The 15368-nt window shown below is 32.5% G+C and overlaps 2 protein-coding genes across 2 annotated transcripts; both read left to right on the top strand.

Moving 5' to 3' along the window:
* Positions 1-369: 369 nt before the first annotated feature.
* Positions 370-1898, top strand: LOC116352127 (zinc finger CCCH domain-containing protein 11B-like). The gene is made up of 4 exons (XM_031784438.1): positions 370-645; positions 768-866; positions 922-1114; positions 1189-1898. Exons 1-4 carry the CDS (start codon positions 370-372, stop codon positions 1191-1193), a joined length of 573 nt encoding a protein of 190 aa, XP_031640298.1. The 3' UTR covers positions 1194-1898.
* Positions 1899-5369: 3471 nt separating this feature from the next.
* Positions 5370-15269, top strand: LOC116351704 (plexin-B). The gene is made up of 16 exons (XM_031783840.1): positions 5370-5590; positions 5702-6249; positions 6458-8231; positions 8308-8610; positions 8697-9299; positions 9449-9919; positions 10052-10082; positions 10149-10686; positions 10773-12206; positions 12285-13430; positions 13545-13725; positions 13815-13991; positions 14084-14262; positions 14354-14385; positions 14492-14518; positions 14608-15269. Exons 3-13 carry the CDS (start codon positions 6645-6647, stop codon positions 14189-14191), a joined length of 6579 nt encoding a protein of 2192 aa, XP_031639700.1. The 5' UTR covers positions 5370-5590; positions 5702-6249; positions 6458-6644; the 3' UTR covers positions 14192-14262; positions 14354-14385; positions 14492-14518; positions 14608-15269.
* Positions 15270-15368: the final 99 nt, after the last annotated feature.

Here is a 15368-nt window from a genome sequence, read left to right as displayed (position 1 = left end):
CAATTAATGTTATAAATGGTTGAAAGGTTTGAATAAAAATATTCATGATCATTTTTTTTAAAATAGCATTTATAAGGTTTTTCCACGGGCCTTTTGGATAAAAAAAAAAGAGTAAAGTGGTTTTTATTAGATATTTGTTGAAAATATAAACGATTTTTTTTTGTTTTTTTATTAGAAAATATAAAAAGGAAAAACTATCACTTTATACAACATAGAATAAATATCATCACCATGCTTATGCTATACATGTGTGCGTGGTAAATGTCAAATTTTTATTGCCAAGTCAATGTATGAATGTGTATGAAACTGTATATTTGTGTGTGGAAGACTCAATAATGTGTGTAATCTAATTGTCAGAATATACTGCAAATGAACAAAAAGAGAGTGAGAGAGACGAAAGATTCCAATATTTGCTGCGTGCACAGTGGAAAAAAATACACACGAGGAAGATATTACTTACATTTCACTTTGTTAATATCCAGCACATTGTGGAACAAAATTTTTTTTATTTGGCTAGACAAGTGTTTATTTTTTGGTTTTTACATTGTATCAAACGTGTTCCGAAAAAAGGCGAGAGAAAGAAAAATGTCACTTCCAAAAAATTTACAAGATTGCTATTTTTTCTACTATTCAGCATGTCGTAAAGTATGTCTTTATATATGTGACACATTTAACATTTTTTGTTAGTTTTTTTTTTGTACACATAAATATTCCGAAAATTATGACACAAATAGAATCTATAATGTCGTTGAATTTTCTTTATATAGGGTACTAGTTGTCAATATCGCCACTGTCCGGCGGCACTTGGGCACGAGCGCACTTGCGCCAAATTCAAGTTAGGCCAATGTTTGGATGCAAATTGTCAGGTAAAAATAACAAATTTAAAGATAATAAGTATAATTGGTTGAGGATCATTATCAGGACCGGCACATGGTTATTGAGAAGACACGCAGCAAAATTCAGTGCTATTGGGAATCAAAACCGTCTGGTTGCTGTAAACCTCATTGTGTGTTCAAGCACATCAAGCGTCAAAATAACAATAACGTAACAACCACAGCCACAATAGAAACACCTGAAGCCATCTCACAGTCCGTAGAATCAGCAACAGCATCGGGTATTAAATTTCTTCTCATTAGTCAAAACTGTTCATAACTAATCTAATTTTGAAAATTGTTTTTATTTTAACAGTTTAAGCTTTTTCGTTATAACCAGACGAAGATCGTATCTTGCGTGAAAATTTCAACTATTTCTCCTCCGAATAAATTTGGACATACCGTTAATCATTTAAATTAGTGACAAAGCGTGAAAAATGGAATACAAATTAAAACAAAAACTATATGTAAAAATATGAACGAGAATAATGAGACAAAATGGATTTAGAGCGAAAGCTCAAAATTAAAAAAGTTACTATATGATTTTAATGAAATCAACGCCCTATTATGTCAGCCCTTTATGTTTTAAAATTTGCGACGAATTTATCAACAACTTCTTGTTTTCATTTAGCTTAGTCATAGCGTTTCTTTTCTGAACGATACCGAAACTTGCATTTTTTTTTGTGTGCGTTCAATTTTATGTCTATTATTGTTGTCTTCATTAATTTTTTTGATGCTAATGAATAATTTATTATAAAACTGTAGATATGTATACAACTTTGATTTGGTTTTATTGCAAGAATAATAAATCCATTCAAAAATTATATATATGATATAGATAATTTTCGTGTACACATTCTGTTACCGAATATTAGATAAAAATCGCGCATATAATGAATTAAAAATGTAAAAAATATTCACGCTGGCACTTGCTCTATCAAATTGTATTCAACGTGTAAATTTGTTCGAATTTTTTACATTTTTTTTAATAAATAGTTGACTTAAATTTTTTCTTAAAATATTCTACCAATTCTATTTTAAATATTTAAACGTTGAAACAACATAACGGGTGCTCCGAAGCCCGATCATGGTATAGGATTTCCTGTATAAAACTTGTAACTAACAACACCTCTAATGCGTATTCCGAGTACTAATCAAAGTTTGTGACAATATGGCCGTCACAGTTTGGCAAAATCATAATGAATCGATTAAACTGCGTTAAACTGTTAAAATAAAACAGTAGAAATAAATAGATTTCAATTTTTTACATTTTTGAAAATAAAAAATATTTTGTTTTTTTAATTTTGTGAGTTTTTCTGTCCACAATATTCAAAAATATTAAATTAATAAAAATGAATTGGTTGACATAACCTCACTTTTGTGTCACAATCGTGATAAACCGATCAAATAATTACTTAAACGAAAGTGAGGTTATGTCAACTACTTCATTTTTTATTAATTTAATATTTTTGAATATTGTGCAGTAAATCTCACGAAACTACCGGAAACTACAAAACAAAACAAACAATTTTTATTTTTAAAAATGTAAAAAATGGAAATATTTTTATTTCTACTGTTTTAATAAATATTTAATCGGTTTGTCACGATTGTGACACAAAAGTTAGGTTAAGTCAACCAATTCATTTTTGATGATTTAATATTTTTGAATATTGTGGACAGAAAATCTCACAAAATTAAAAAAACAAAAGATTTTTTATTTTCAAAAATGTAAAAAATTAAAATCTATTTATTTCTACTGTTTTAATTTAACAGTTTAACGCAGTTTAATCGATTCATTATGATTTTGCCAAACTGTGACGGCCATATTGTCACAATCTTCGATTAGTACTCGGAATACGCATTAGAGGTGTTGTTAGTTACGGGCATGATCAAGCTTCGGGGTGCTCCAAAAAGCTACAATAACAAGCCGAGAGGAAACACTTTTAGGTGTTTATTTTTTATTTTATGGCAGTGTTTGGTTAAGATATCTTATTTCGTTTGAGATAGTAAGATAAGATAAGATAGATACTATCTTTTATCTTATCTAGATGATTTTAGAAACTTAAAAAATCATCTTATCTTTATCTTATCTTTTGGCTTTTTTTTGGTATCTTATCTTTATTTTTTAAGATAAATAATAAGATAAGGTCATTTATTAAAAAAAATTCATCAATTGTCGGTATGATTAATTTGTTCATTGAAGCGAAAATGATCAATTTCATGACTCGATTCGTCAAAATTATATTCGAATTCTTCGTTATTAAATTCCATTGCACGCTCATTGAAATCAGGTTGATTGCATTCAAGAAATTTAGAGAAATTCACGTTCGTATTGTATAAATGGCATAAACTCGAATCGCTTTGCAAAGGGCGCTTCCATCATCCGTAACAATATGTGTTATTTTGTGCACTGGCAGATCATATTTTTAAAGGCTTTTATAAGTATTTTGGTCAAAGCATCGTATGATTGTTTGCCATTTATCTGTCGAAAAGCTAAAACAAACGATTCCCTCTGATAGGACGATAAATAGTGCACAGTAATGCGTATAAAACTATGATTTTTCGATAACATCGAATTTGGAATTCCATCGTGTTACGCACGGTGTTCGCAGAACAAATCCGACAACTTCAACGCACGGTTCATGGGCCCGATTACTCCGACCGATTAATATCCACAGTGCGTGAAGTTTGTTTATAGCAGATATTAATTAACATTCTTTTTTTCACCTTGACATTTTTTCAAAATTTTATTCAAATAATTTTCGTTATTTTATTTTTTTATCTTATCTTTTCGAAATATATCTTATCTTTTATCAAAAAGATAAGATGAAAATCTTGAAAATATCTAGATGAATTTCGGAAAATTGAGATACTATCTCAAAAGTATCTAGATACATTTCAGATATCTTAACCAAACACGGTTTTATGGCTCTACTAAATAATAATGCCTATCAAGAGAATTAAAAAAGCGTCTTCCTTTCATTATTTGTAAAAACTATTGAAATGCTTTCAAATCAAATTTTTGTTGTTTCCTCTTCCGAAGCAAAATATAATTTTTAATTCTGGTAATTTTCATTAGGAATGATAATTTGTTTATTTGCCACTGTTCCAAAACATGTGAATGATAAAGTGAGGATCAGATTTTAATTAAGATGAATGTTTTTAATTTAATAAATATTTTCATTTTCTTCTTCTTTGTTTAAATGGAAATAATAAATGATTGAAAAACGACTGTAATTATGATGCAATAAAAAAGATCCTAAACTCTCTGTTAACTAGTCATGGCAAAATAAAAATAAAATCCGACTGTGTGTCGACTGTGCGTTGATAAAAACCATTTTTCTGGAAATTAGTAATATACTCCATGTATGCCATCGAGAGATAAATTCTTTTAAGAGGCTCTCATTTATGATGAAGATGACATTCGTTCTGGTGCGTGCCTAATGGCCTTTTTTATAAAAAATCAGAATCAGGTACCCTTTAAAATTCAGTCAAAGCAGCTGTGAAATACACATTAAAAAACTGTATAATGAAAAAAATGACGCAAAGAACTACGAACGAAAAGACGACACTGATATCAATAACGACAATGATGTTATTTGTAATAAGAACGGTGTACTGAGCTGCATAAATATTGAGCCATTATATAGCCATTCAATCAACGTTTCAAAACTTAGAAATGTACTTGTATGTGTTCTTAGGGCAAGTGTTGAACCAATCGTTATGTAAATATTCCACAAAACAAAAATCGTAAACAAAAAAAATAAAGCAAAATTAAAATCTGAATAAGTGAGTTATTGTTTTTCAGATCCATGTGTTTTCATCTTTTCATTTTTATTCCATTTAATTCCAGGTGGTCGCATTAGATATCAGAATAATAATAATTCACGAAAAGATGAAACCGATGCACACATATAGACATTAGGTTTTTTTTTATCTCCATCCATCCTAATTTGTAAAAATATTTGTGAAGAACATGAAGAGAGCCCCTACCAAAAATACTAACGAATGCTTGAAACATAAGCGACCAACAATGATGACAACATACGTCCCCGTTGATTTAAAATTCCCGTCTTACACTCAATGTATGTATAAAAATTGCCAGTATTGCCTTTTTTGTTCCGAGCTGCATATTTTTGTGATTGTGCACCAGATAGATATACTATATTGTACATAAATTCGATATGCATGAAGCATTAAAAGCGGTGGTGGCGGTAATCGTTCTAAAGAAAATCCTCTCATTTATGGAAATCCACAAATTTGAGACCGTTTAATATACATATACACATACTCATAAATATACACATACAGTAAATGTCTATAATTCTATGTTTATTTGCTTGGGCGCACTACATAAGCGATTGAATGTGTGCGTGGCGTGTGTGCATAACAATATGGCGAAAGTAAAAACACATTCAGTATATAACATAGCATACAAGTGCAAACAAGTTCTTCTGCGTTAGCGAGAGGAGGACGAAAATAGCATCAAAATATCGTATTGAAGAGTGTGCGTAGCATTTCAAATTTGAAACTGCATACAGACTAAAACATATACAAAGCAAAGATTGAAATAGCAGCAGCGGCGACATAATACTTCGATTCTGAATGAAATTTAGTTTGCCTATTCTTCAATATACAATACATACACATATTACATATTTCTGTTCTTGTTTCTGTGCTTAGTTTTTTTCTTCTTATGTTATGGTGTTGATTTGTGTGTACGTGTTGTGTTAATGCTATACACTCTTTTTATTCATCATCATCAATTTATCTGGTCATCGGTCGTAAATGGAATTAATTTATTTTGTATTATTTTTTTTTTCCAATAGAGTGGATAGATCAAAACGAAAAAAAAACATACCGAGAGAAAGAGAACGGAATGTTTAACCACAGCGTAAAACATTGATTTATTTCAGAAAACTATTTACAATCGTGCGGTGATTGAATTGTGAACGCTTTGTGAACGTTTCAATAGAGTTTTATTTATTCTTTTTCTCTGCTATCTCATGTGCGGCATTTGTGAGTTAAAAATATTTCTACAATTGCAAATTTTTGTTCCAGTGAAATAAATGAAATGTAAAAAAATATTAATTCCATTTTGATATAAGTGAAAAATTGAGTGGAATCCATATATTACCTGTAAAGAGGGACATACAAAATATATGTTCAAGTGAAATGAACTAAAAATGAGTATCACGAAGAAATTGGGAAAATTAAAATGATACACAGAACAAGCACAGATTGAATTTTACAACTTGATTGAGAAAGAGTGAAGCATCAAAATAATGACTGAAAAAATAGTGTGAGAGAGACGAAACTTGTTTATGGTTCCGAAGAGTGCATCAAAATGGACTAAGATTGTCTAGTGTAAATGCAGGTATAGTCAGTTTGTATGTGAAGACACCTTCACCAAAAAAAAAAAAAAATAATAATATTGGAAATCCATCTATTTCTTATGCTTGACTTGAATAATAGTAACAATAATAATGCATTTGATTTTTATCTCTGTTGTCCATTTTTCTTTTAAAACTTGGCTGCCACTTTTTATTGATATTTATTATTTTTTAACGAACAATTTTATGCAGGAAAAATGGATTAACATACGCCTTTGAAATAAATCCGTCCCAAACATTTTGCGAAGAACAAAAACAACAAATCCGACGCAAACCGTTGCACCAATTGACAAACAAATTGACGAGAAAAAAGGAAGTAAGAAAATTTCGTGGACATTTTTTTTAATTGGAAAAGAAAAGAGAAATAGAGAACGAGTAAATGAGACAAGAAAAAGAAGCCGGAGAAAATTTCGAGAAGACTGCGTTTTTTATATCTACCTGTCAACAGCAAAAGAAAGTCACAGAAAATACAACGACATTAGAGTTACAATCGCCGTCATTATTATGGAATTTTAAAATTCAACCTGAACTAAAAATACGATATTTTTTGCTAGCCATATTCTCATTATTACCAACTATTCACAGTAATTTTAACACATTCACTAAGATTATGATGTTAGACAGCCGGCGAAAATCAATCATAACGCTTTTTATTTTATTGATTATCTGTATGAGCATTGCATCCAGCGATGCAACACCAAACAAACATTTCGCTAGTACAAAGACTAAGAAGGTGACCGCAGCAGCCGTTGCTGATACAAGTGTTCAACAGTTGTCATCGACAGCCACATCGATTTCATCGCCAAACTATTTGTACACACCAAATAGACATTTACATAAATCCACACATGTAACAAGGTCGGTGTCACTGCCCGTTACATCATCTGATGTTTTAGCTCAATATACATTGCCAAATGGTAGTTACTTCACTCACATGACATTCGATCAACGAAATTCAAACATCTATGTCGGTGCATCAAATCGAATTATAAAACTTGACTATAATTTGTCGGTTACTGGAATTGCAATTACAGGACCAAAACCCGACAATCCAATGTGTCATGGTGTTTGTTCCGATGATATGGAAACGCACGAAACGATAAATCATAATAAAATTTTGGTAGTAAACGAAGCTGGATCCACTCTCATTACATGTGGAAGTGTAATGCAAGGTTCATGTACCATTTATCCAACAGATAAATTTCCAAATTCACCTGAATATAAAGACATTCCGCTTGCAGCTAACGATGAACATGCATCGACATTGGCATTCATTGGACCATCACGATACACATCCTGGAATAAAGAAGATGTTTTGTATGTTGGCGCAACATTTACCAATGTTGGTGATTATCGACACGAAGTACCAGCAATATCATCGCGTCGTTTGGATGATTTGGCATTTGCAGAATTCTCATTTACTTCGCAAACCATTTTAAACATTGATGTTAACCATCGTGATCACTTTTTAGTCGACTACAAATATGGATTCAATACTAGCGAATATGCATACTTTGTGATTGTACAGAAGAAATCACATTTGGTTGAAGAGGCCGGCTATAATACACGAATTTCACGGGTTTGCGTTAGCGATCCAAATTATGACAGTTACACAGAAATCACATTACAATGCAAGAAACGACTCAGTACAAATGAAAACGATATTGATACTGCTGAAATTAATTATAACATTTTACGCGATGTAAAAGTTACACCGGCCGGTCAACGTTTGGCACAACAAATGGGCATCAAACGTGATGATCTTGTTTTAGTCACTGTTTTTTCACCATCAAAAGAAATTACGAACGAACCACAAGCCAAATCAGCAGTTTGTCTATATAGTTTGAAAGACATCGACGAAACATTCACCGAAAACATTCACATGTGTTTCAATGGAACTATTAAAGATCGAAATATGGGATATATTTCAGGAACGATTAACGATGGAAAATGTCCAATTGTTGGGGTGAGTTTTGAATTATTTATAGAAGAAAACAAATGCTGATAATAGTTATGAAATATAAAACAATATCTTTTTTCAGTCTACTGGAAATGTCTATAACTTCTGTAATGTAGGCTTGAAAATAAGCGGGGTATCGCCAATAGTTGCTTATTCTCTCTTTGATTTTGAAAATGAGTCGATAACTTCAGTAACTGCAGCTTTGACGGGGCCCCATACTCTTGCCTTTTTGGGAACAACCAATGGTCGGATTAAAAAAGTACTGATATCTGGTCAGGATCTTGGTGAATATGGTGAAATTGAAATTGACTCAGGCAATGCTATTCTACCCGATACTATGATGTCCCCGAAACAAGACTATTTATATGTATTGTCCAAGCAAAAGGTTTGTTATTTTGTACACGTTCGTTCTTTCCCCCCACATTTCTGTATAAGCTGACCCCAATACTAAACTGTCTATAAAATATTCAGATTACAAAATTGCGTGTGGAGCATTGTAGCGTTTATACAAACTGTTCAAGCTGTTTGGAATCACGGGATCCATTTTGCGGGTGGTGTTCTTTAGAGAAAAAGTGCACGATACGCAATGCATGTCACAAAGATTCATCAAATCAACGGTGGTTGTCATTAGGAACAGGTCATCAGTGTATTGATTTTGAAATGGTGTTACCAAATAAAATTCCAATCAATAAAATGACTAGTGTACAACTTGTAATAAGAATACTTCCAGAGTTGCCACCGAATGCAAAGTACAAATGTGTGTTTGGAAATTCGACGCCGATCGATGCAAATGTTTTAGAAAATGGTTTATCATGTCAAACGCCACCACTTAATAATCGTCCAACTATTCTAGCTCAAAGTGATCATGTCTTAGTTCCGCTTAGTGTGCGTAGCTCAGAAACGAACAAAGATTTCGTTTCGCGAAGTTTTGCATTTTTCGACTGTTCACGACATGACACGTGCCGTAAATGTGTGCAAAGCGAATGGAATTGTAATTGGTGTCTTTACGATAATCGTTGCGTACATAATTCAACAACCTGTCGTAGTACAGCAAGTGTCATTAGTCAATCATCGGTATGTTTTTAACCATGTTATTTTTTTTGTTTTTGTCATTCAGATTTTATTTAGTTATTCATCAAATTAGTTTTTTGCACATTTTTATTTTTTTTGTTTTTAAAATTTTGTTAATAATATTTTATTTTTGAATTAAAATATTTCTATAGTCATGTCCGCATTTTAAGCCAAACGTAAACAATGAGCCTATTCTATTGGCAAATCAAGTTCCAAAAGAAATTTGGTTGGAAATTGAAAATCTGCCGCGTCCGCAAAGTTCACACACTGGATTCTCGTGCATTGTCAACATTGAAGGAGCCCATATGTCATTACCAGCTAGAGTCGAATCGAAGAAATTTATTGTTTGTGAAAAGACAACATACTCATATGAAGCGCTCACGAATGAATATGAAGCGCGCGTTGATATTCTTTGGAATCGTAACCACTATATCGATACTGTGCCAATAATTTTATATAAATGTGATGTTTTAGGATCTCATCGTGAACATGCTGATTGTTCGTTATGCGTCACAAGAGCATCGAAATATCAGTGCACTTGGTGCGGCAACACTTGTATGTATAATGAAACCTGTGGAGTTGGAATGGCCGTTAATGAGTGCCCACGTCCAAGAATTGATATGGTAAGTTTTGATATCGATTGAAGATAAATTAATGATTTTAAAAATAGTATTGAAAAGAACAAGCTAAATTGTAAAAAAACATAAATATATTAAAAATGGTAATTAAATACAATTTGTTTTCTTTTGATTTAGATAAAACCGTTGAGTGGTCCAATGGAAGGAGGTACATTGAATGTCAATTATTTTTTTAAAACTATTTTTATTGATTTCATTTGTTATCCGTTCTTAGGTACATTAATAACGATCGAAGGAAGCAATTTGGGAATACGCGCCGAAGATGTACGTGACAATATTCGCATTGGAAATATTCCATGTGAATTGATCACGTATGAAATTTCGGTTAAGATTGAATGTCGTACGGGGTCGGCTGGTTTTGAAATGTTAGCACCGATTAAAGTTGGAAATGAAGCCGGATTTACAGAATCAAGTGTACAATTCTCCTATAAAGATATTCAATTGGATGGATTATTACCGCAACGAGGTCCACAAAGCGGTGGAACTAAATTATCAATTATTGGAAAATGGTTAAATATTGGTTCAAGTATTACGGCATTTTTAGATAATTATGAGTGTTCAGTTAATGGAAGTCAAGCATCTTCATCGCAAATAACATGCACAACATCGGCAGCACGGCATCCACAAGAAATTCGTGAATTGACACTCATCATTGATAACGCTAATCGTACGTACACATGCCGAAATACACCATCTAGTGTATCAAATATTGATTCAGACTCTGATTTTGATGTCACCAAAGGTTATAATGGGTAGGTTAAAATTATTCAGTCTGACAATTGGCATGATGTTCAAATTTTACTAATCCAAATCCCAAATTTAATATTTAATATAACAGATACTCTGATATTATTGGATGTAGTATATTTAACTATACAACCGACCCGAAAGTAATGCAAATTAAGCCATTGAAAAGTTTTTCGAGTGGTGGTCGAATGATCACTGTACATGGAACGAATTTGGATTCAATTCAAAAGCCAGAATTAGAAGTATTTTTCGATAATGAACTCGTGAATAAATCCATATGTACAGTGATCGCATCAAATCAAATGGAATGCCCATCCCCAGCAGTAAATGATAAATTCAATGAATACCGTCGCGATATTGAAACGCTACAGCAACAAATGGCCGTGGCAATACCAACCGCATCACTTGATAAATTACCACATATGAAAACGTTACCCGTTGAACGACGAAAGAGACAAAATTCATATTCAGATACATTATATACCACAATTAGTTACTATACATCAGCAGCTGCATCAACCGCTTGGTCAACACCAATCAGTAGCATTTATGTGGATGCAATTGGGGCCACTTCACCAACAGCCTTGGCTAGTACGAGTTCTGAGGTTGAAAGTGACCTTAGTACGAGCAACGATATACCGGCATCATTGAAAATCCATGAAACGCAGCTATCGTTGCAAGTTAGTTTTGTAATGGACAATGTTCAATCGGTGCGAGATTTAGATAAACACTTTCAAAATTTACGTTCGACCATTATTTATGTTGATGATCCAGTTTATTTTTCGTTTCCGAACAATTTGAAACTATATAAAGGCGATACGCTCGTGATTGAAGGTGAAAAATTAAATATTGCCAGCGATGAAACAGATGTTAGTGTCACTATTGGACAAAAGCAATGTAACGTTACTAGTTTGGCATTGACACAATTAGTTTGTACGCCACCAGAACAACAACCAGAACCAACTGATGAACTTGGAATCGAAACGTCAACATATTTACCATTAGTTGTTGTACACGTCGGTCGAAGTCTTCGCTTCCCGATTGGATATTTAAAATACGAATTGCTCAAACCATACACATTTTCACATGCAATAGTTGGCATTGCCATCGGATGTGCCATCATTGTTTGTCTATTATTTATTATTTTAATCGTTTATCGACGAAAATCAACTCAAGCTGAACGAGAATATAAGCGAATTCAAATCCAAATGGACACACTCGAAAGCAATGTCCGAATGGAATGTAAGCAAGCATTTGCCGAATTACAAACGGACATAGGTTTAACGGCCGATTTGGAAAATTCTGGCATACCAACCCTTGATCACATAAACTACATAATGAAGGTGTTCTTCCCGGGCGTATCAGATCATCCGATCTTAAATTCGCCAAAACTACGAATTCAGACATCAAGAACAAACTATGATACCGCCATGATCCAATTCGAACACCTCATCAATAACAAAGTATTTTTGCTTACATTCATCGATACACTTGAAGCACAGAAATCATTCAACATTCGCGATAAGTAAGTTATCTTCTTCTGAAGTTTAGTTACTTTACTGTAACTAATATTTATTGAATACCCTTTTTTAACCATTTGCAGGGTGAACGTTGCGTCGCTTTTAATGATTGTGCTGATGAATAAAATGGATTATGCAACGGATATTCTCAAGTGTTTGCTGTTGCGTCTAATTGATAAATCAGTTATAACAAAACATCCACAATTGATGTTGCGTCGTACTGAAAGCGTTGTAGAAAAAATGCTGACAAATTATATGGCAATTTGTATGTATGATTACTTAAAGGATTATGCTGGTTCCAGTTTATTTTTGCTTTTCAAAGCGATTAAACATCAAATTGAGAAAGGTTTAGTCGATGCTGTAACGCACGAAGCTCGTTATTCATTATCCGAGGAAAAGTTATTGCGTGAACAAATTGCTCATAGCGTGGTGACTTTGCATATTGTTCAAGAGGATTTAGATGAGAAGATTCAGTGTAAAGTACTGGATTGTGATACAATTTCACAAGTTAAATCAAAAATCCTAGATCATTTATTTAAAAATACTCCATTTTCAATGCGTCCATCAATACATGAAGTAGATTTGGAATGGCGTCACGGCCGCGGTGGTCATTTAACTTTACAAGATGAAGATTTAACCACAAAAACAATCGGCGTACAATGGAAACGTTTAAATACATTGGCTCACTATGGTGTAAAGGAGTCAGCAGTTATGTCATTAATTGTGCGGCAAACAAATACTGAAATTTACAATAACTCATACAATGCAAAACAACATCAAACACATGGATATTACATTAATAATTCACAGTCACACATAATTATGAATAATGATTTAGACGGGCTGCAATCACCAGCAGTATCTGGTGTACGATATTTCCATTTGGTTAAACCGATGGTGTTCTCGGCAAATATGGACGATCATCACTTGAACATAAAAAATATGGCAATGTCTATTGGTGTATTGGGTAGCCAAGGAATGCAAATTCTTGGCTCAGCCGGCGTTAATGATCGAAGCGCGAATAAAACAATTCCAGAAATTTTTCTAACAAGATTACTCGCCACCAAAGGAACTATTCAAAAGTTTGTCGACGACTTTTTCCAAACAATTCTAACGGTGAACGTAGATCTACCGCCAGCCGTCAAATGGCTTTTTGATTTGTTGGATGAGGCTGCACATCGTCATGGAATCGTCGACAGTGAAATTATTCATGCATGGAAATCAAATAGGTTACGATTATTGGCTTTATTACCTAAATTTATCTTTAATGAAGAAAACAACTTTTCTGTATTTTAATGGCTCAATTTATTAAATTTTACTATTTTTTTAATTCATTTTTATAGTTTGCCATTGCGATTTTGGGTTAATTTCATCAAAAATCCTGACTTTATTTTTGACATCAATAAAACATTAACGGTTGATGCATGCTTAAGTGTTATCGCACAAACATTTATGGACTCATGTTCCACCACCGAACATCGCTTAGGAAAAGATTCACCGAGTAACAAATTACTCTTTGCAAAGGTTTAATAAAAATCAATTTCTGTGGTTTTATTTACAATTTTAAAATGTTCAACTCCTTAATAATGTTTTATATTTTTCTGATGAAATAGGATATCCCACAATATCGGGAAATGGTGAAGCAATTTTATCGTGACGTAGCTCAACTTCCACAAATCAGCGATCATGCCATAAGTAGCAGTATGCAACAACTCTCAATTAACGATGAATTCGATACGATCGCTGCATTGAAAGAACTTTACATTTATGTGACCAAATACAGGGATCAGGTATCTATGGAAGCAACGAATTGCTTAGCAATATCATTTGGTTTTCTGTGCAGTAAAAATTACATTCAATTCAAATAAAATCTATTTACCAGATTCTCGATGCATTGAACAATGATACAAACTGCATAAAAGGTCATTTGGCTCATAAACTAGAGAATGTCGCATGTACACTTGAAGGTGAAGAGACGTCCGCCTGCTGACAAGAGTCGCAACCAGCCAAACCGGCGCCACAACAAACGAACAAATTTCGCGGCCATCAAAGCAATACAACGTGAGTGCCCTTTTCGACAAAAAATACATCGAGTTCAACACAATATTTATATTTTCATCCACTGTTTAATTATATTTTCAAAATTTCATAGAAACCGAAGGCGTCGCAGGTCTGGTATAGCAGGTCTGGTGCCTTTCTATTATTAAATAATTCTTATTGATTCTTTTTCGATTATTTGTCGATCATTTTAAATTAATTGTATTCCTTTCTTTTGTGATTCTCCCCTTAGGTATAGAAGATACTGATTTAGGCGAAGGTAGATAATGATTTACAATTAAAACTAATTATTTAATATAACATGTTTAAAATAATAAATTAATACAAAATGTATTTCTTTCAATTTAGAAGCGGATGATGATTCATCTTCGCGCAAAAGTGATAGAAGCGAAGATAGTGATTTCGAAATAGATGATATTTACATAAAGAAACAGTTAATTTTCGGCAACAAGTAAATAACTAAAACGAAATGGATCAATAAAGCGAATGCTCCAAAACATACAAAATTCCACCTTCAAATACATACACGTTTATGCTAAGATAATATTCTACTCATTATACCTAAATGTATACAAATGTCTTTTGTTTAACTTTAAAAACATGTGGTTATAAGCTAAACGATTTGTTTTCATCAAGCAGATATTCAATTTTAAATTATATATAAGACTTAATCGATAGAAAGATGATAAAGTTGTGGTGTCACGAAATGGTTATGAAACAAATAACAGAAAATGATTTGTTCAACAAAAATCTATGTATTTATTTATAGATATATTAATTGTATAAAGCCCCACATTTACATCTGACTTTTAAAAGGACGCAAAAGCACACAACAAAATCGTCGTTCAAGTGAATTTCATCGAATCATTTTACCATATTTTAAATTAAGCTAAAAAATATGCTCACATTATATTACAAATTACAACAAACTTTGATCGAAATCAAGTTTTATTAGAAAATTCAATATATTTTTACTCTAAACTTATAAATAAAAACGGTGAATTCAAATAATAATATTTCGAAAAAAAAACCGTTGTTTTTCTTCCCATTTAAATTGCAATCACGATTCATGTGTAAATTTGAATTGTGCGCCAATAGTCTAATTTGTT

The sequence above is a fragment of the Contarinia nasturtii genome, unplaced genomic scaffold, assembly GCF_009176525.2.
Source record: "Contarinia nasturtii isolate CC-2019 unplaced genomic scaffold, AAFC_CNas_1.1 Cnas_scaffold_187, whole genome shotgun sequence".
Lineage (NCBI taxonomy): Eukaryota > Metazoa > Arthropoda > Insecta > Diptera > Cecidomyiidae > Contarinia > Contarinia nasturtii.
Note: the sequence above shows the minus strand (reverse complement) of the source record. Positions and strands in the feature narration are given on the sequence as shown.

Coding starts and splice junctions, on each gene's coding strand:
- LOC116351704 (XM_031783840.1), top strand. CDS start 6,645: ATGAGACAAGAAAAAGAAGCCGGAGAAAATTTCGAGAAGACTGCGTTT. Junction 8,232..8,307: donor GAAAATGTCCAATTGTTGGG/GTGAGTTTTGAA, acceptor ATCTTTTTTCAG/TCTACTGGAAATGTCTATAA. Junction 13,431..13,544: donor CATGCATGGAAATCAAATAG/GTTACGATTATT, acceptor TCATTTTTATAG/TTTGCCATTGCGATTTTGGG.
- LOC116352127 (XM_031784438.1), top strand. CDS start 370: ATGAACAAAAAGAGAGTGAGAGAGACGAAAGATTCCAATATTTGCTGC. Junction 646..767: donor ACTATTCAGCATGTCGTAAA/GTATGTCTTTAT, acceptor TTCTTTATATAG/GGTACTAGTTGTCAATATCG. Junction 867..921: donor GTTTGGATGCAAATTGTCAG/GTAAAAATAACA, acceptor GATCATTATCAG/GACCGGCACATGGTTATTGA.